Source organism: Thermobia domestica, unplaced genomic scaffold (assembly GCF_964235325.1).
Source record: "Thermobia domestica unplaced genomic scaffold, izTheDome1.hap1.1 HAP1_SCAFFOLD_284, whole genome shotgun sequence".
NCBI classification, from domain to species: Eukaryota; Metazoa; Arthropoda; class Insecta; order Zygentoma; family Lepismatidae; genus Thermobia; species Thermobia domestica.
The window spans coordinates 184,236-197,590 of NW_027655999.1; the positions used below are offsets into that span (position 1 = coordinate 184,236).

Consider the following 13,355-nt stretch of genomic DNA (forward strand, 5'->3'; position numbering starts at 1 on the left):
TCCTCCTAAATTTAACAACTCTCGCTCATACAGTACTTTTTTATGTTTTCTTCCAGGAAAATGGAAAGGCGGCGAAGTAAAGAAAAGGTAAATATCTTTACTTATCTATTTATTTACATACTTGTTTGAACATGTTATATAAATAGTGATTCTTCATTAAATAGAATTTCTAGTCAACATAGGTTCCCAAATGATTTATTTAGAAGTGAGAAACGTAAGAAACTGACTCGATCGCGCTTTAAACAGCTATAATTTTATAGTTACCGTTGCAACGGGTGTAAATGTAAAACATGATTTTCTCAATCCTCAGTATAATACTACTTGAAAACTTATTTTTCTAGCAGTCCACCGATATTTAACCAGGGTTACCAAACGTCCTTCTTTCTTCGATCATGAACTTTTTTTTTTTTTTTTTTTTGAAATGCGTCCGTGCAGTTTTTCAAAATTCAAGAAGGTGCTGAAAAGTTCCTTGCTTTGTTAAAAAAAAAAAAAAAAGTAGAGTTAGTGGCAAGAAATTACAGAGTTGTTCAACACATTCCCCACTAAAACTAGTGCATGGGATACTGCAATGTTGCAGCTTCTTTAACTATTGCAAATAAAACTTCTTTAGTTGGTACTGAAGCCAAGTCTCTACAAAATGTTGGGAGTCACAAATATCTGTAAAACGATACCCTTTGAGGTGTTTCTTCAAGTTTGGGAACAAATAATCAGACGGATCCAGGTCAGAAGAATAGGAGGATGGGAGCCAATTGCAATCTCAGCGTGTTCGATATGGCAGCCAAACGGGGGGCATATGACCTGGGCAATTTTCGTACTAAATAACAATCACTTTGTACAACTTTCCGAGGCGTTTCATGTTAATTATTGTCTCCTGCAGCAGCTGGTCCAGTAGGTTAGCATAATACTCGCCGGTGATGATAGAGTTCCGAAATAGATGGAGGAGCTGTCTAAACAATCGTGATATACTGTATGAGATATTTGACATATATTGGAGGGCTTTCGTGTGAAAGAACGTGGAATTACTGATTGAGTTTACGTGGGGAGACCCGAAAGAAACCGGATTAGAAGCGCGCGGCCGTTCCAAGGCTTACGTTAGTAGAGAGTTCTTCCGCTAGGTGAGTCTAGTAAGAGACCTTTCCAAATCAGTTGCACAAACGGCGTCTGCGTAGGAGGTTAACGTTTGATTGTAGTGTTGTTTTTCTCAAGTGCTCTCGTTTGCCGCCTGCGTAATCGTTATGAAAGATTTAAAGGAACAAAGAGTGTGTTTGAAATGTTGCTTTCTGCTTGAAAAATCGGCTACGGAAGCTTACCAAATGCTTCAACAAGCTTTGAAGAAGGATGATATGAAGCTCACACACGTTTCCCAGTGGTTTGGGCGCTTTAAACGTTTTCCAGTGGTTTGGGCGCTTTAAACGTGGTAAAATGAGCGTTGAAGGATCATGTTCGTTCTAGGCGCCCTTCATCATCTCGAAACGACGAAAACATTGAAAACCGCCAAAAATCAATGAAGATCGTCGTTTCAAGACCGACGAAATTTCAGAACAGACAAGAGTGAGTTGGAGCTCTTGCCAGCGAATTTTGACTGAGGATTTGGAAATGAGACGTGTTGCCGCTAAGTTTGTACCTCGCCTGCTCACACAATATCAAGAAATATTCGTCTGAATTTGAGCCAGGACTTGAAAAATCAGATTGAAAGTGACCCAAACGTTTGGACCTAGCCCCGTGCGACTTTTTTTTTCTTTTTCTCGAGAATTAAAACAAAATTTTAAAAGAGAAGCGTTTAGATTATATTGAATGTGTAAAAGGAGCTTAGCAGAGGTCTAGACGATTGTATTTAGACTGATGTGAGGGTCTGGAAGTGAAGTCCCCAGCTAGTCGAAAGCTAATATATTAATAAATGAACATGAAATATTTAAGATCCTTCCCCCCCAAAAAACCTGAAATGCTGCTGCTGGTTATAATCTTGCCCTCTTGTGATTCGCTGGAGTGTCAAGACATGAAATTCTAAATCACCCGATAAGAAACGCTAATATACAGTATTAACAAGAGATACATCTGGTACCATCATTGAATTTTATAGTGTCCAGTGAAAGAACGTCTCTGACAGCTCGCAGTGACATTGCCACTACTCGCCTGTCAAGGTTTTTTCGGTGCAACTGTAGTGGCAATTTAATTAATGGTATAAGACAGAGTGATCGTGGTTAGTAACACTGGTATCAAAGTAGGGGCTGCAATGTCCCACCGCATGTGGTAAGAAACGTCAGAGACCATCTCTTGTTGGCCGTGCTATAGTTGCATAAAATTGTAGAAATCAGTAACTTGAGCACGGCTACGCAAAACGAAAATTAGGAAATTTATCACAAGCTCCTCATTTATTTTATATTCCGAATTTATAACTCAAAAACTCGTGATACACTTGATGCTACCACTGGCCTAGAGGAATATTTCTTGCTAGCGTAAGCTAGAACTAACTATGAATATCAAATTATAAGTTAAGACTATTTATTATGTATTCTGCCATTCCTTTTATATGTAAAAGTCTCATATTTGAAGAAAATTTCTTTTGGGTACTTAACTGTGACTATTAATGAACTAACATAAGACCATGAAAATTCAAAATCACACATGCTTCATACACAAAGGTAAACTTTTAACATTTCATGTTCTAATAAATGGGAATCGCATGCTTCGGATTTCAACAATTTACTGGAAGCATTCTTCTAGAAAGGGGAATGACAAAGTAGAACAGATGACTACCTTTCGGTAGCAGCACCAGTAAAGAGCTGAACACTCAATCGAAAATAAAAGCCAGGGCAAGAAAAAGAAATCTTTCTTTAAGATGAAGAGATTTACTGTATGAAAACACTCATGCAATATTTTGTGTGGGGATGGAATAGAAATGTGTACATTATAGAAGAATGAATATCTTATTTAACCTTTCAACTATTTAAAGTGTTACAAATGTTGGTATGGAGAAGAATATACAAAAATTTGCTTAATAAAGTGAGAAACCAATTACGAAGTGTACCAGAAGTTGGTCAGATAAGAATACTGGAAACGGCTGAAAGGGTTACAAATACAAAACATTTGGGGTTTTTAGATGGAGGTTATTTTTTCATAAAACCCGGATATTTTGGGGAAAATAACGAAATTTTATCTTTCATTTTTTAAATGTCTTTCTTATTCAAGTATCACCTTTGTTTCCTATGAAATTTTATAATTGAGAGAGTGTATTTAGGACATCCAGTACCGTACTTGCGAGTCCTACGTATCGTCTCATTGTTGGTTTTAGACAGGCATTGCATTGTTTGCAATAATGTTGTGGAACCCATCTATCAATGTAGTCATTCTGGTGTTATCATTGGAATTGGGAAACTAGAATTTTACATGCTTCCCCACCACCACCACTGCAGTTTTATATGCGTCCGATTTTGACAAGTTAAAGTCCTAGTCATCTTACGTACATTTAGATTATCATGAAGCACACTTCTTCGTTACTTGTTTTACATCATTAAGTTCTTTAAATGCTAGGATACTCATCCTTTATATAAATTAGCATATTTCAATTCTAAAATTTGCAAAAAACTGACCCCATGTTCTTAATTTGCAAGAATAAACATACTGATGTTAATGTAATTTCCAACCGACCTCCTGGCGATATTGATTTCCATTATTCATGAGTTTATTTATTTTAAATTATAAAGGCCTGCAGGGGAAAGTAAGTCGTGAAATTTGTCAGTGGATATTCAGCAATACTTTTTTTTTTTTAATTTTAAAGAAAGTCATTATAATTATGTTCATTATAGGAGAGGTTTCTGTAATCACCATACTTCGGTCGAAGCTACAAAAGTGGGATGAGCCGCTACATTTCCTAGCCTGCTTCCACCTGCGGCGTTTTGAAATATATTGCAGGAAAAAAAAAAAGATTCTAGGCCTATACGTATATTCATGATTATTAATAAATCGCCACACAATATCTTTCTTTGCACAGTGCACACCCAGTTATAACTAATCTGGAGCAATAAATGTACACCTCTGTAACAACGAAACGAAGAACATTGTTGAAGGTGCTTATATGCGCTACGTCTGTTCAAACGCAACGTTGAAAACAAATCATATATAAAGTATTGCTCATGAAACTAGATTTGCGGCTGTCTCGCCTTAGAAAGGTGAAATAAAGGTAGTTTTTCGTCTCGAAAGTATATTTCTTCCCATTGGAATGTTCTGTCGTACCTTGTCACAAAAATTCTGTTTCGTGGGTAAACATTATTTTTAAGTCCTTATAAAAAGTGGAATAAGCTGATTTTAGGAGGTGCAACGTAAGTAAGTCTCCCAACAAATGCCTGGATTAACAATAGTTTAGTTTAGCTGATGTATAGTATCTGGTAGTATTTAAAAATGCTCGTATTTGTGGAAATTTTACCCTTAATATTTCTTGTTCTTTTGAATTCCAGAAAAAAAATGAGGAACTAAATTTCGAAGAGAAGAAGAAAAGTAAGTCTTCGTCTTTCTTTACAATCAATCAGAATTAAGTTATATCTTGTACTATTTAAAATACCTGTTCTTCGTACGAGAAGAATAGATTTATGAAGATAATTTATATATACAGGGTTTTTCAAAACAACACCGACAACGTTTGGGAGATTGTTCCTGACATCAAGATAAGACTAAAAGTATAGACTAACCTGGGTGCACAAATGATTCCTTTCGGAGTTATAGGCTGCCGAAAACATGAAAAAATGAACTTTAAAGGTCCATAGCTCTAATACTATGGGACCTACCCTAGTGTGGTCGGCACAAGTATGTGCCCTATCCAAAAATCCAGGGGCGCGGAGGCTCAGTGGTAGAGCTTTCACCTTCGGTGCTTGGGATCCCTGGTTCGATCCCAGCTCGCGCCGTGTGAACAAACACCGTGGTCGTGGGTTTTCTCGGGGTTCTCCCACTTTCTTCATTCCACCATTTCATTCATTTCTCATCTTCACCGTCTCCTTTAGCCTAACCGGCATATCGATAACCTAACCGGATTCGTGGGACGTAAAACTTAAAGATTTCATTTTCATTTCCTATCCAAAAATACATGTTTCAAAACCATGAGGTACTTCCGCAACATTTTTTATAGAGGGAGTTTGGCTACGGGCATATGATTTGAAGTACTCACGCACTGCCTCTATAAAAATTGTTGCGGAAGTACTGCAGGATTCTAAAACATGGAGTTTTGGATATTTGTCAGATGTCCATTTTCTTACCAGTAGGATAGTATCCTATCTAATTTTGATCAAGCACTGCCCCAAGATTCACATGTGTACCAGTCAGCAACGAGTAGTACACATTTTCTTTCTGGTGCTGTAGTTGAAAACCACAAAACGCAAGCTCTACTTACTCAACCACCAAATGCTACGACGTAATACTTCATTTTTGAAATTGGAAGTTAGATAAATAACACTAACGAAAAATATTTAGCAAGGTTAGTTGGAAATCTGACATTAACAATACTAAAGACAGAGTAAATAATAGATTGAATTTATTGAGACATTTAGCCGGAACATCTTGGAATTTAAAGCAGATATTCTTACAGATAAGTTGTTTCTACAGGGTGGTCCGGAAGTGTGCGTACCCCTCTAGTTTCAACAGTATAGTGTTAGGTTAGATAGAATGTCTGTACACAGTTACCTTGAAGTCTTAAGAGTTTTAAGAGTCATAAACATCGGTGTGATCACCATACGTGTCGTAACGCAATTGAATTCTGCACCAAGTTCTCCCAGATGTTTTGTGGAGATACTCCGGAGTCACGAGGGTGAAAGAGTGTTCCACAACTGCTCGTAATTCCTGGGTTGGGTTATATCAAGTGTTTCTTGTTGATCGTCTATTAAAATCCTTATTCCGTAGCGATTTGCGAGAACTTTACAATAGTAATCGCGCAACTGAGATGGACGGGGCCGTGTATATTTGAAGTAATTTAGTTTTGGATACTATGACCATGATATCTCTTACAGAGGTACAGTGGTCATACATTTCACATGGTGTACGACCATTTGTATACGTCCAGTGAACGTTCGAATTGGTTCAATTATTGATGAATGCGTAGGTACGTCCACAACGGACGTACTATTGATATCCCCTTACGGATGTACAATGTACGACCACTTATGTACGTCCCGAGGACGTACCAACTGGTCCGTTTCTTGAATATGTAAATAGGTCCGAGATGGACGTACTATGGACATGTCTTTATGGACATCCATTCCACGTCCAAAAGTGGACGTTCGGGAAATGTCCAGACCAGTACCTTAACTTACTAACTCCAAAGGAGATCCATGAGGGACCTCCATTCTAGGTTCACTCTTGGACGTACAATGGATATCCATAAAGACATGTTCATAGTACGTCCAATTTTGTACGTTTACCACCAACGTCCATATACGTCCAAAAGTGGACGTGTTATAGGCATACTGAAATAGATGTGTTTATCCTAAAGTGTCCAAAAATTATCCACAGATGTCCGTGGATTTATGTGGACTTTTATGGATCATCCATATTGCGTCCACTGTTAGACCTATTTAGGCATTGGTATGTAAATGGACCATTGTGGACAAAAAATGTATATCCTTTTCTGTACGTCCATTCTACATCTAATGTCGACGCCCATTGTTCTTCCAGATTGGTCCTATTACATACCAACATAGGTCCATGACGGTCGTAATATGGATGATCCATAAAAGTCCACATACGTCCATGGACGTCTGTGGACGTATGTGGACATAATATGGATGATGATCCATAAAAGTCCACGTAAATCTATGGACATCTATGGACAATTTTTTGACATGTATGGATATTTTTGGAAGTCCACTGGACGACGTGTGCTGTGTGGGTTACTTGTTGCTTTATTAAAAACTCCAGAGAGCATTGTCTGGTGTCGTAGATCAGGACTTCTTGGAGGCCAGGTATAGGGATGTGATGAAGATGCACAACCTCTTCCAATCCAGCGGGCAGGAAACGTCTGATTCAGGTAAATGCGTATGTGAATCGCGAAGTTCGCTGGTGCTCCATCCTACCAGACAATGACAGACAATGTTACTAGACAATGCCAAGCAATGCTACCAAACAAATGTGGGTAAAAATTAAAACTGTCAGAAAACACCAATTATTGGTACTCCCACTTCCGGACCACGTTATACATCTATGTCTGATAGCCAGTTATATACAATGGACTGTCGCTGGTGTTGACTTCTATAATAAGTTCAAATTTTTATAATGTCGTACTTTACAAAATGCATACCATATTAAATTCCCTAGCCCGTATGATAGCATTGGTTTTCCACCTACCGAGCATCATCTTGAAACAATGCGAGGGTGTTATGCGGAGAAAAATGAACAAAAAATATTCTCTTGTTCAGAATCGCCGAACTGGATGGATTACTGAGTACCACGAAGGAGTGCTGCAAAATGATATGACGCTAACATGTTTCGTCATGCCTGTATTGCACAAACGGATAGCATTCGGGAAGCAAAGCGGACATTAATTGATATAGAGATATGTGATCGTTGAATATTATCTGGTACCTTCGATATGTAACTGAATGGAAGCTACTACCATATTAAAATAATAAAAAAAAACGTAACAAAATCGTTTCAAAATGATAAGAAAGGCGACGTTGAGCTGAGTTATACATAGTACGTTGTTGCCACTAAACCCAGAGGACGTCAGACGACAAGGCAAGGCTTACAGATAGTGTACGTTACATGTCTAAACTAAAGTCTCAAGCTGTGTGGAGGAAGTCCTTGTGCAGTGGTGCCTACATGTGCCATGATAAGCCGAAGAAAATCGTTGTTGTCTGGGGGCAAAAGCGGTGGATATTAGTTGTTCGAAAGTGGTGGTGAAACATCTTTTACGTAGTTGTCGCATGACCATTGCACCTGTACGCGTAAATCTACGTTGTCAAGACCTGTGAGACCCAATAACTGACTTTGATATAGCAGGCACAAATGACAGTCACGACATACAGCACAACACAAGAAGCGACATGTGTTTTTGAAGCAAATATGTATGATCTGGACGGAGGAATGGCGATGAGTGATTTTCAACATGAAATAATAATAATTTAGATTATTCTGATGGCTGTGTATATTAGTAACACGGCATTAGGAAAAACGAACAGATTTCCAAGCGACAAGGGACCGGAAATAGGTACTGATGTGTCCGGGATTTTGGTGTCTGTGGCATAACAAAAGTCACCTTTTCTTGAGCGTCGTTTGACTGGCAGCCACGTACCAAACAATATTAACAGGTTGCCATTTGTCGTGCGAAATGTTAGTACACTTCTATCCACGTCGCTGGGATCGCTAGAAGCTGGTTTCGATAGAAATGTGTAGCCTACATGTTTTACCTACATGGTTGGCCTAGTAATTCTTCTTATATAAGCCCGATGAAAAGATATTTTGTGCATGAGATGTATTCAACGGCACCCAGTACAACAATGTTCATGGCTTGTAGGATGTCATCCTTGCCGCATGGGATCAATTACCCATAAACCCATTGGAAATGCTGGTAGATTGCATGTTTGATCGGATATTTCAGATAGCATTACACAATGGCACTTTCATTGACAATTAAAAGATCATTGTGCAACATTACGTGTTGTGTTTTTATGATGTTCTCTTCTTTACGCCGTATCTTCCCTTGAAAAATATGTTCTACACACTTGGTATGTATACATGTCTCTTTTGTGCATCTATGGATATCATGTTTTCGTTGGTTTCAATTGTTCAGTAAAGGTATGCCACATATTTACAGGGTTCATACCATTTTGCAACACACCTTATAACTTTTTGCAGTATTGCTAAATACTACCATAAAGCATTGCGAAATACTATCTAACTCTTTGTAGTATATTACCACAATTTACGGTTTTACACAGAACGACCACTGCAATCATTCATTTCAGTTTCATAGTCCGTCAACATTTTATTTACAGTGGAAATAATTCCACGACATGTAGTTTTTCCATGAGAAGGTATGGTGACTAGGTGATAGTACGTTCACCTATGGAACCCATGTCGTCATCCACATCATGTATACAGGGTGTTTCAAAACAACACCGACAACGTTTGGGAGCTGATTCCTGACACCAAGAAAAGACGAAAAGTATAGACCAACCTGGGTGCACAAATACTTCCTTTCGGAGTTATAGGCTGCCGGAAACATGACAAAATGAACTTTAAAGGTTCATAGCTCCAAAACCGTGCGACTTACCGTAGTCTGGTTAAGACTTCACTTAGGAACTAATATGTGCCCTGTCCAAATATCCAAGTTTCAGAATCCTGCGGCACTTTCGCAACAGTTTTTATAGAGGTAGTTGGTGGTACTTCAAATCATATACCCGTAGCCAAACTTCTTCCATAAAAATTGTTGCGTGAGTGCCGCAGGATTCTGAAACATGTATTTTTGGATAGTGCACATATTAGTTTCTAAGTGAAGTCTTGACCCGACTACGGTAGATTCCATAGTTTTGGAGCTATGGACCTTAAAAGTTCATTTTTTTTTCATATTTTCGGTAGCCTATAACTTCGAAAGGAAGCATTTGTGCACCCAGGTTGGTCTGTGCTTTTTGTCTTATCTTGGTGTCAGGAATCAGCTCCCAAACGTTGTCGGCGTTGTTTTGAAACACACTATATTGCTGTTATTGAGATTCGCCCGTTCCCTTCCACATTCTGATTACCCCAATTATTTCATAAATCGTTTCTTTCTATTAATCGCTGTCTTCTTCAACCTGAAAATCCTATCTGTGGGATGCTAAATTAAAAAAGTTTCATTTCAGGCCTTTTCATGATTGTTAACAATGATCTATTACTTAGTGAAGATAAAAAATAGATACGCATTATGAAAGGTTGTTATTATATTCTGGGCGCGTCATCCTCCTGGTTTATTGAAACTAACAAAATATAATAAATTTCGAAAACAAAATAAAATAAAATATCTATTTTAAAAAACAGTGTATAAAAATTAATTACCAAAGAAGTTAAGTGATCACCTTAGTTCTTAGGAATTAGTGTATTGCATCTATCACTTGTTAGTCCTTTTGATTTTTTCCCTTTTTTTCTTTGTTATTATTAGTATTGACTGAGATTTTTTAATTATTTTATTTCTGCTCGTATGTTTGTAAAATGTGTTCATAAGAGGTAGTAAAATAAAGAGATGATTAATAATTTTTTTCCCATGCTTATAGCCATTCTCCAACAGCTGGAAGAGTTAGGCATGATGGTAAAGGCCTGTGGGATACTTATAGAGAATGTTGACATCGATCTGGACGGAGTGAAATTGAGCCATTCCCCAGGCTGGAAACTGGAAGAGGTAATAAATGAAAATAAATCAGGTTTAAATTAAATGTTCTTAAATTTATATTGTTTTTTTTTTAAATTATCAATGGAAAGTAACATCATCACCTAAATGGCGATATGTAAAAGCAGCGGTTGCAACATCAAAGGTACAGTACATGCTTACACAAGAGTACCATCTTACCTCCACCTCTGCTTTCTTGAGTCTTATTCACATAATATTTAGGTAATAGGTAATATGAACAGGAAAATGCCTGCAAGCTCTACGTTACTCCTAACAATGGAAGTGATTTGTGTGTATATGAAATCGAAGTTTAAAATATATTCTTCTATTGTTAAACCGTTTCAAACATGAATGTTTGTGTACATAACCTACCATTTGTTTAATATGTCGACCGGACACGATTTTAGCGCCATGCCCGGCAATGTCGACCACTCTGTGTCATTGAACTATAATGATGACCCGGGTATTCATAATTTCAATACTGATGGTGGATCTGTGCATAATGATTCAGTGTGTTCTCAGTGCAACAAACAATTACTCAATGCAAGAGGTCTTGCAATCCACAACAGTAAGTGAGTAGCAATATGTCCTTCCGTCACGAAAACAAGATGGCGGACGTTTAATTAATCTGATATTACGCTGTATTACGGGCTTTTTAGTGCCGCGGTGTTGCCAAATTATGCCCTAAAGGGTTGAAATTCCCTATATTTTGTATATTTATAGTGTAAATTACGCAACATTGTAAGATATAATTTAATTAAATTTTGAGGGTCTCACTTTTTAGCCACTGGGTAACGAGTCAAGATGTGCTTACGATAGTTTTTTATATGGTTAGAGGGACTTTTTACCTGTTTGTGGATCGATAATGACGCAATTTTACCCATGATTCACCTGATTTTCCATTAAACAAACACAATTTATTTTTTATTACTCTACAAAAACCCCTATTCATTTTTTATTAGGCATTAGAAACCCCTATTCATTTTTTATTAGTCCACAGAAAGCCCTGTTTATTTTTTAGCAACCCTTAGAAGGCCCTGTTCATTTTTTATCAGTCCGCAGAAAGCCCTGTTCATTTTTTAACAGTGCTCAGAAGCACTGTTTGTTTTTTATTTACCTTATGACGCGTGTAAGATGGTTCCGTTGGCGCCCGTACTGTTTGGTTATGTTTTGACTTCCCTTTATACTTTTTCCGCCCGTCTACTTTGTATATTACTGACTGCCGCGTTGTATTGAATGTTAGTTTTTTTTTTTGCTGGCGCCATTACCGTCGCGCGTTTTAGCCCCGCCCGCTTTGTATATCCGCCGCTCGGTAACCGTGGCCGCTAATGGTATTTTCGGCGCACTGTAAGAGACAAGTTACCTTTTGATATCACCACTGATGTTTTTGACGTAGCACTTTGATGACACATGAACCGCACAGATCGTAGTTTTATGATTTTGGAGTTTTTTTAAATTTTAATTATTTGTAGAATGAACTTGATTTTTCCGAACAACTTAGAATTATTTATTGTTATAATAACATTTTCATATATTATAGTAACTTTTAGTTTTCTTTGCGGAAAGAAAATTAAAGACAAACTAGCTATGCATCTTTTTATGTGTTAATACTTTCGAAGATAGATTTCTCTTTGCGTATAAGGAGGTGCTGACATCATGTGGCAGAATTTTGTACTACAATGACTTGGAGAACTTGATAACATATATGACCTGTTTGAAATGAACCCTTAGCGATGGGTTTTCGTATGATTGAAGTGTGATATTCGTTGTTACTGGAAATTTGGAACTCAATCTTGAAAGCATATGGAACATATTTATTTTTAAAATGTCATTTACCTCTAAATGAAATACAGCTTGTTGAAATATTATTTTTGATGCTTGTGTCTATTTTGATGTACACAAGAACTATAAAGTATTTTGAAATGAGGACGGTTAATGAGTTATAAATGTAGACAATATCTGATTAACAGCGACAGCTGTTGTAATAAAAACATGCTTTGATTTCTAGTGCTATTTTTTGAACCTCTAAGGGACTTTCTCCTATAGATGATATTATCTGCAGTGATGGCCCAATGAGTGATATTATCTAAAGAACCACTTTATGGCGACTCTTTAGATATTTTAAGATTTACTTATGTGAAGATATTTATGTCTGTAAGGCGCCTCTAATTGTGTACTAATAGACGATTTGAAAGGAAGGGCCACTAAAGCTTACTTTGATGGAATGCTAGTTAAGGAAAGAAAGTGCTATGTATACAGGGGTCATTATTTACAGAGGTTATTGCCATGTAATCAGTAAACGGTTTCCACAATTTTCTCTTTTAAGTGCAATCTTATTTTGGAATAACATGCTGGCTAGAAATAAAATAAATAAATTGGTTAACTGTTTGCTTAACCCAAAAACTAGGACAAGGCAGGAGACTGACCCCCTCATTTATTATATCTGATGAAAATGCATGAGGAAATCAGATTTTATCTTTTTTTTTTTTTTTTTTTTTAAATAAGCATACCGGTAGAAAGCTGAAAGATATTTTGTAACTAATCATAGATAGGAGAAGGGAGGGCAGGTAAATGAACTTATGCTTTGACGGAATTGAAGGACTTTATAAATACATGACCGACCATAGCCGTTTTATTATTTGGGTAGTACTGCGCTTGGTATAGAGAAGATTTATTGTGTGGTCGTATTAGAATTTATTGGTGTACTAGTTTGGTGTTTGATTTCTGCAGATAGGTGTATTGATATTGAAGATTGTTTCAGCGCTTATGCAGAATTAAGGTAAGAAAACTTTAGATAATTTTATACATAGAAAATATAGAATTAAATATTGCAAAGATTGATTGATTCATGAAATTGATATTTCGTTTTAAACTTTGTTTTATTGAAAGAGATTTGTTTCACTATGTTGATTGTACTTGAGTTTATAGACCTGTTTAGCACCATTTTTTTTTTTTTTAAATGAAACGAACAAACTAATAAACAATGGAAAGCAGAGTTGAATACTACTTTGTAGGA

The 13,355-nt window shown here is 37.0% G+C and overlaps 2 protein-coding genes across 3 annotated transcripts in view; both read left to right on the forward strand.

Annotated features, from left to right (window-relative positions):
• Positions 1-13,355, forward strand: part of LOC145676672 (uncharacterized) — a 22,204-nt gene continuing 8,849 nt past the window's right edge. Inside the window, exons 1-3 of the mRNA XM_081747517.1 lie at positions 1-87; positions 4,455-4,494; positions 10,227-10,351. Of these exons, the coding sequence (XP_081603643.1) occupies positions 43-87; positions 4,455-4,494; positions 10,227-10,351 (210 nt within the window). The 5' untranslated portion in view covers positions 1-42. The remainder of the gene's footprint in view (positions 88-4,454; positions 4,495-10,226; positions 10,352-13,355) is intronic.
• The window catches only part of LOC145676670 (uncharacterized), a 16,419-nt gene continuing 15,661 nt past the window's right edge, over positions 12,598-13,355 (forward strand). For both annotated transcript variants that reach the window (XM_081747513.1, XM_081747514.1), the window contains exon 1: positions 12,598-13,118. The gene's annotated coding sequence lies outside the window, so the exon portion shown is untranslated. The remainder of the gene's footprint in view (positions 13,119-13,355) is intronic.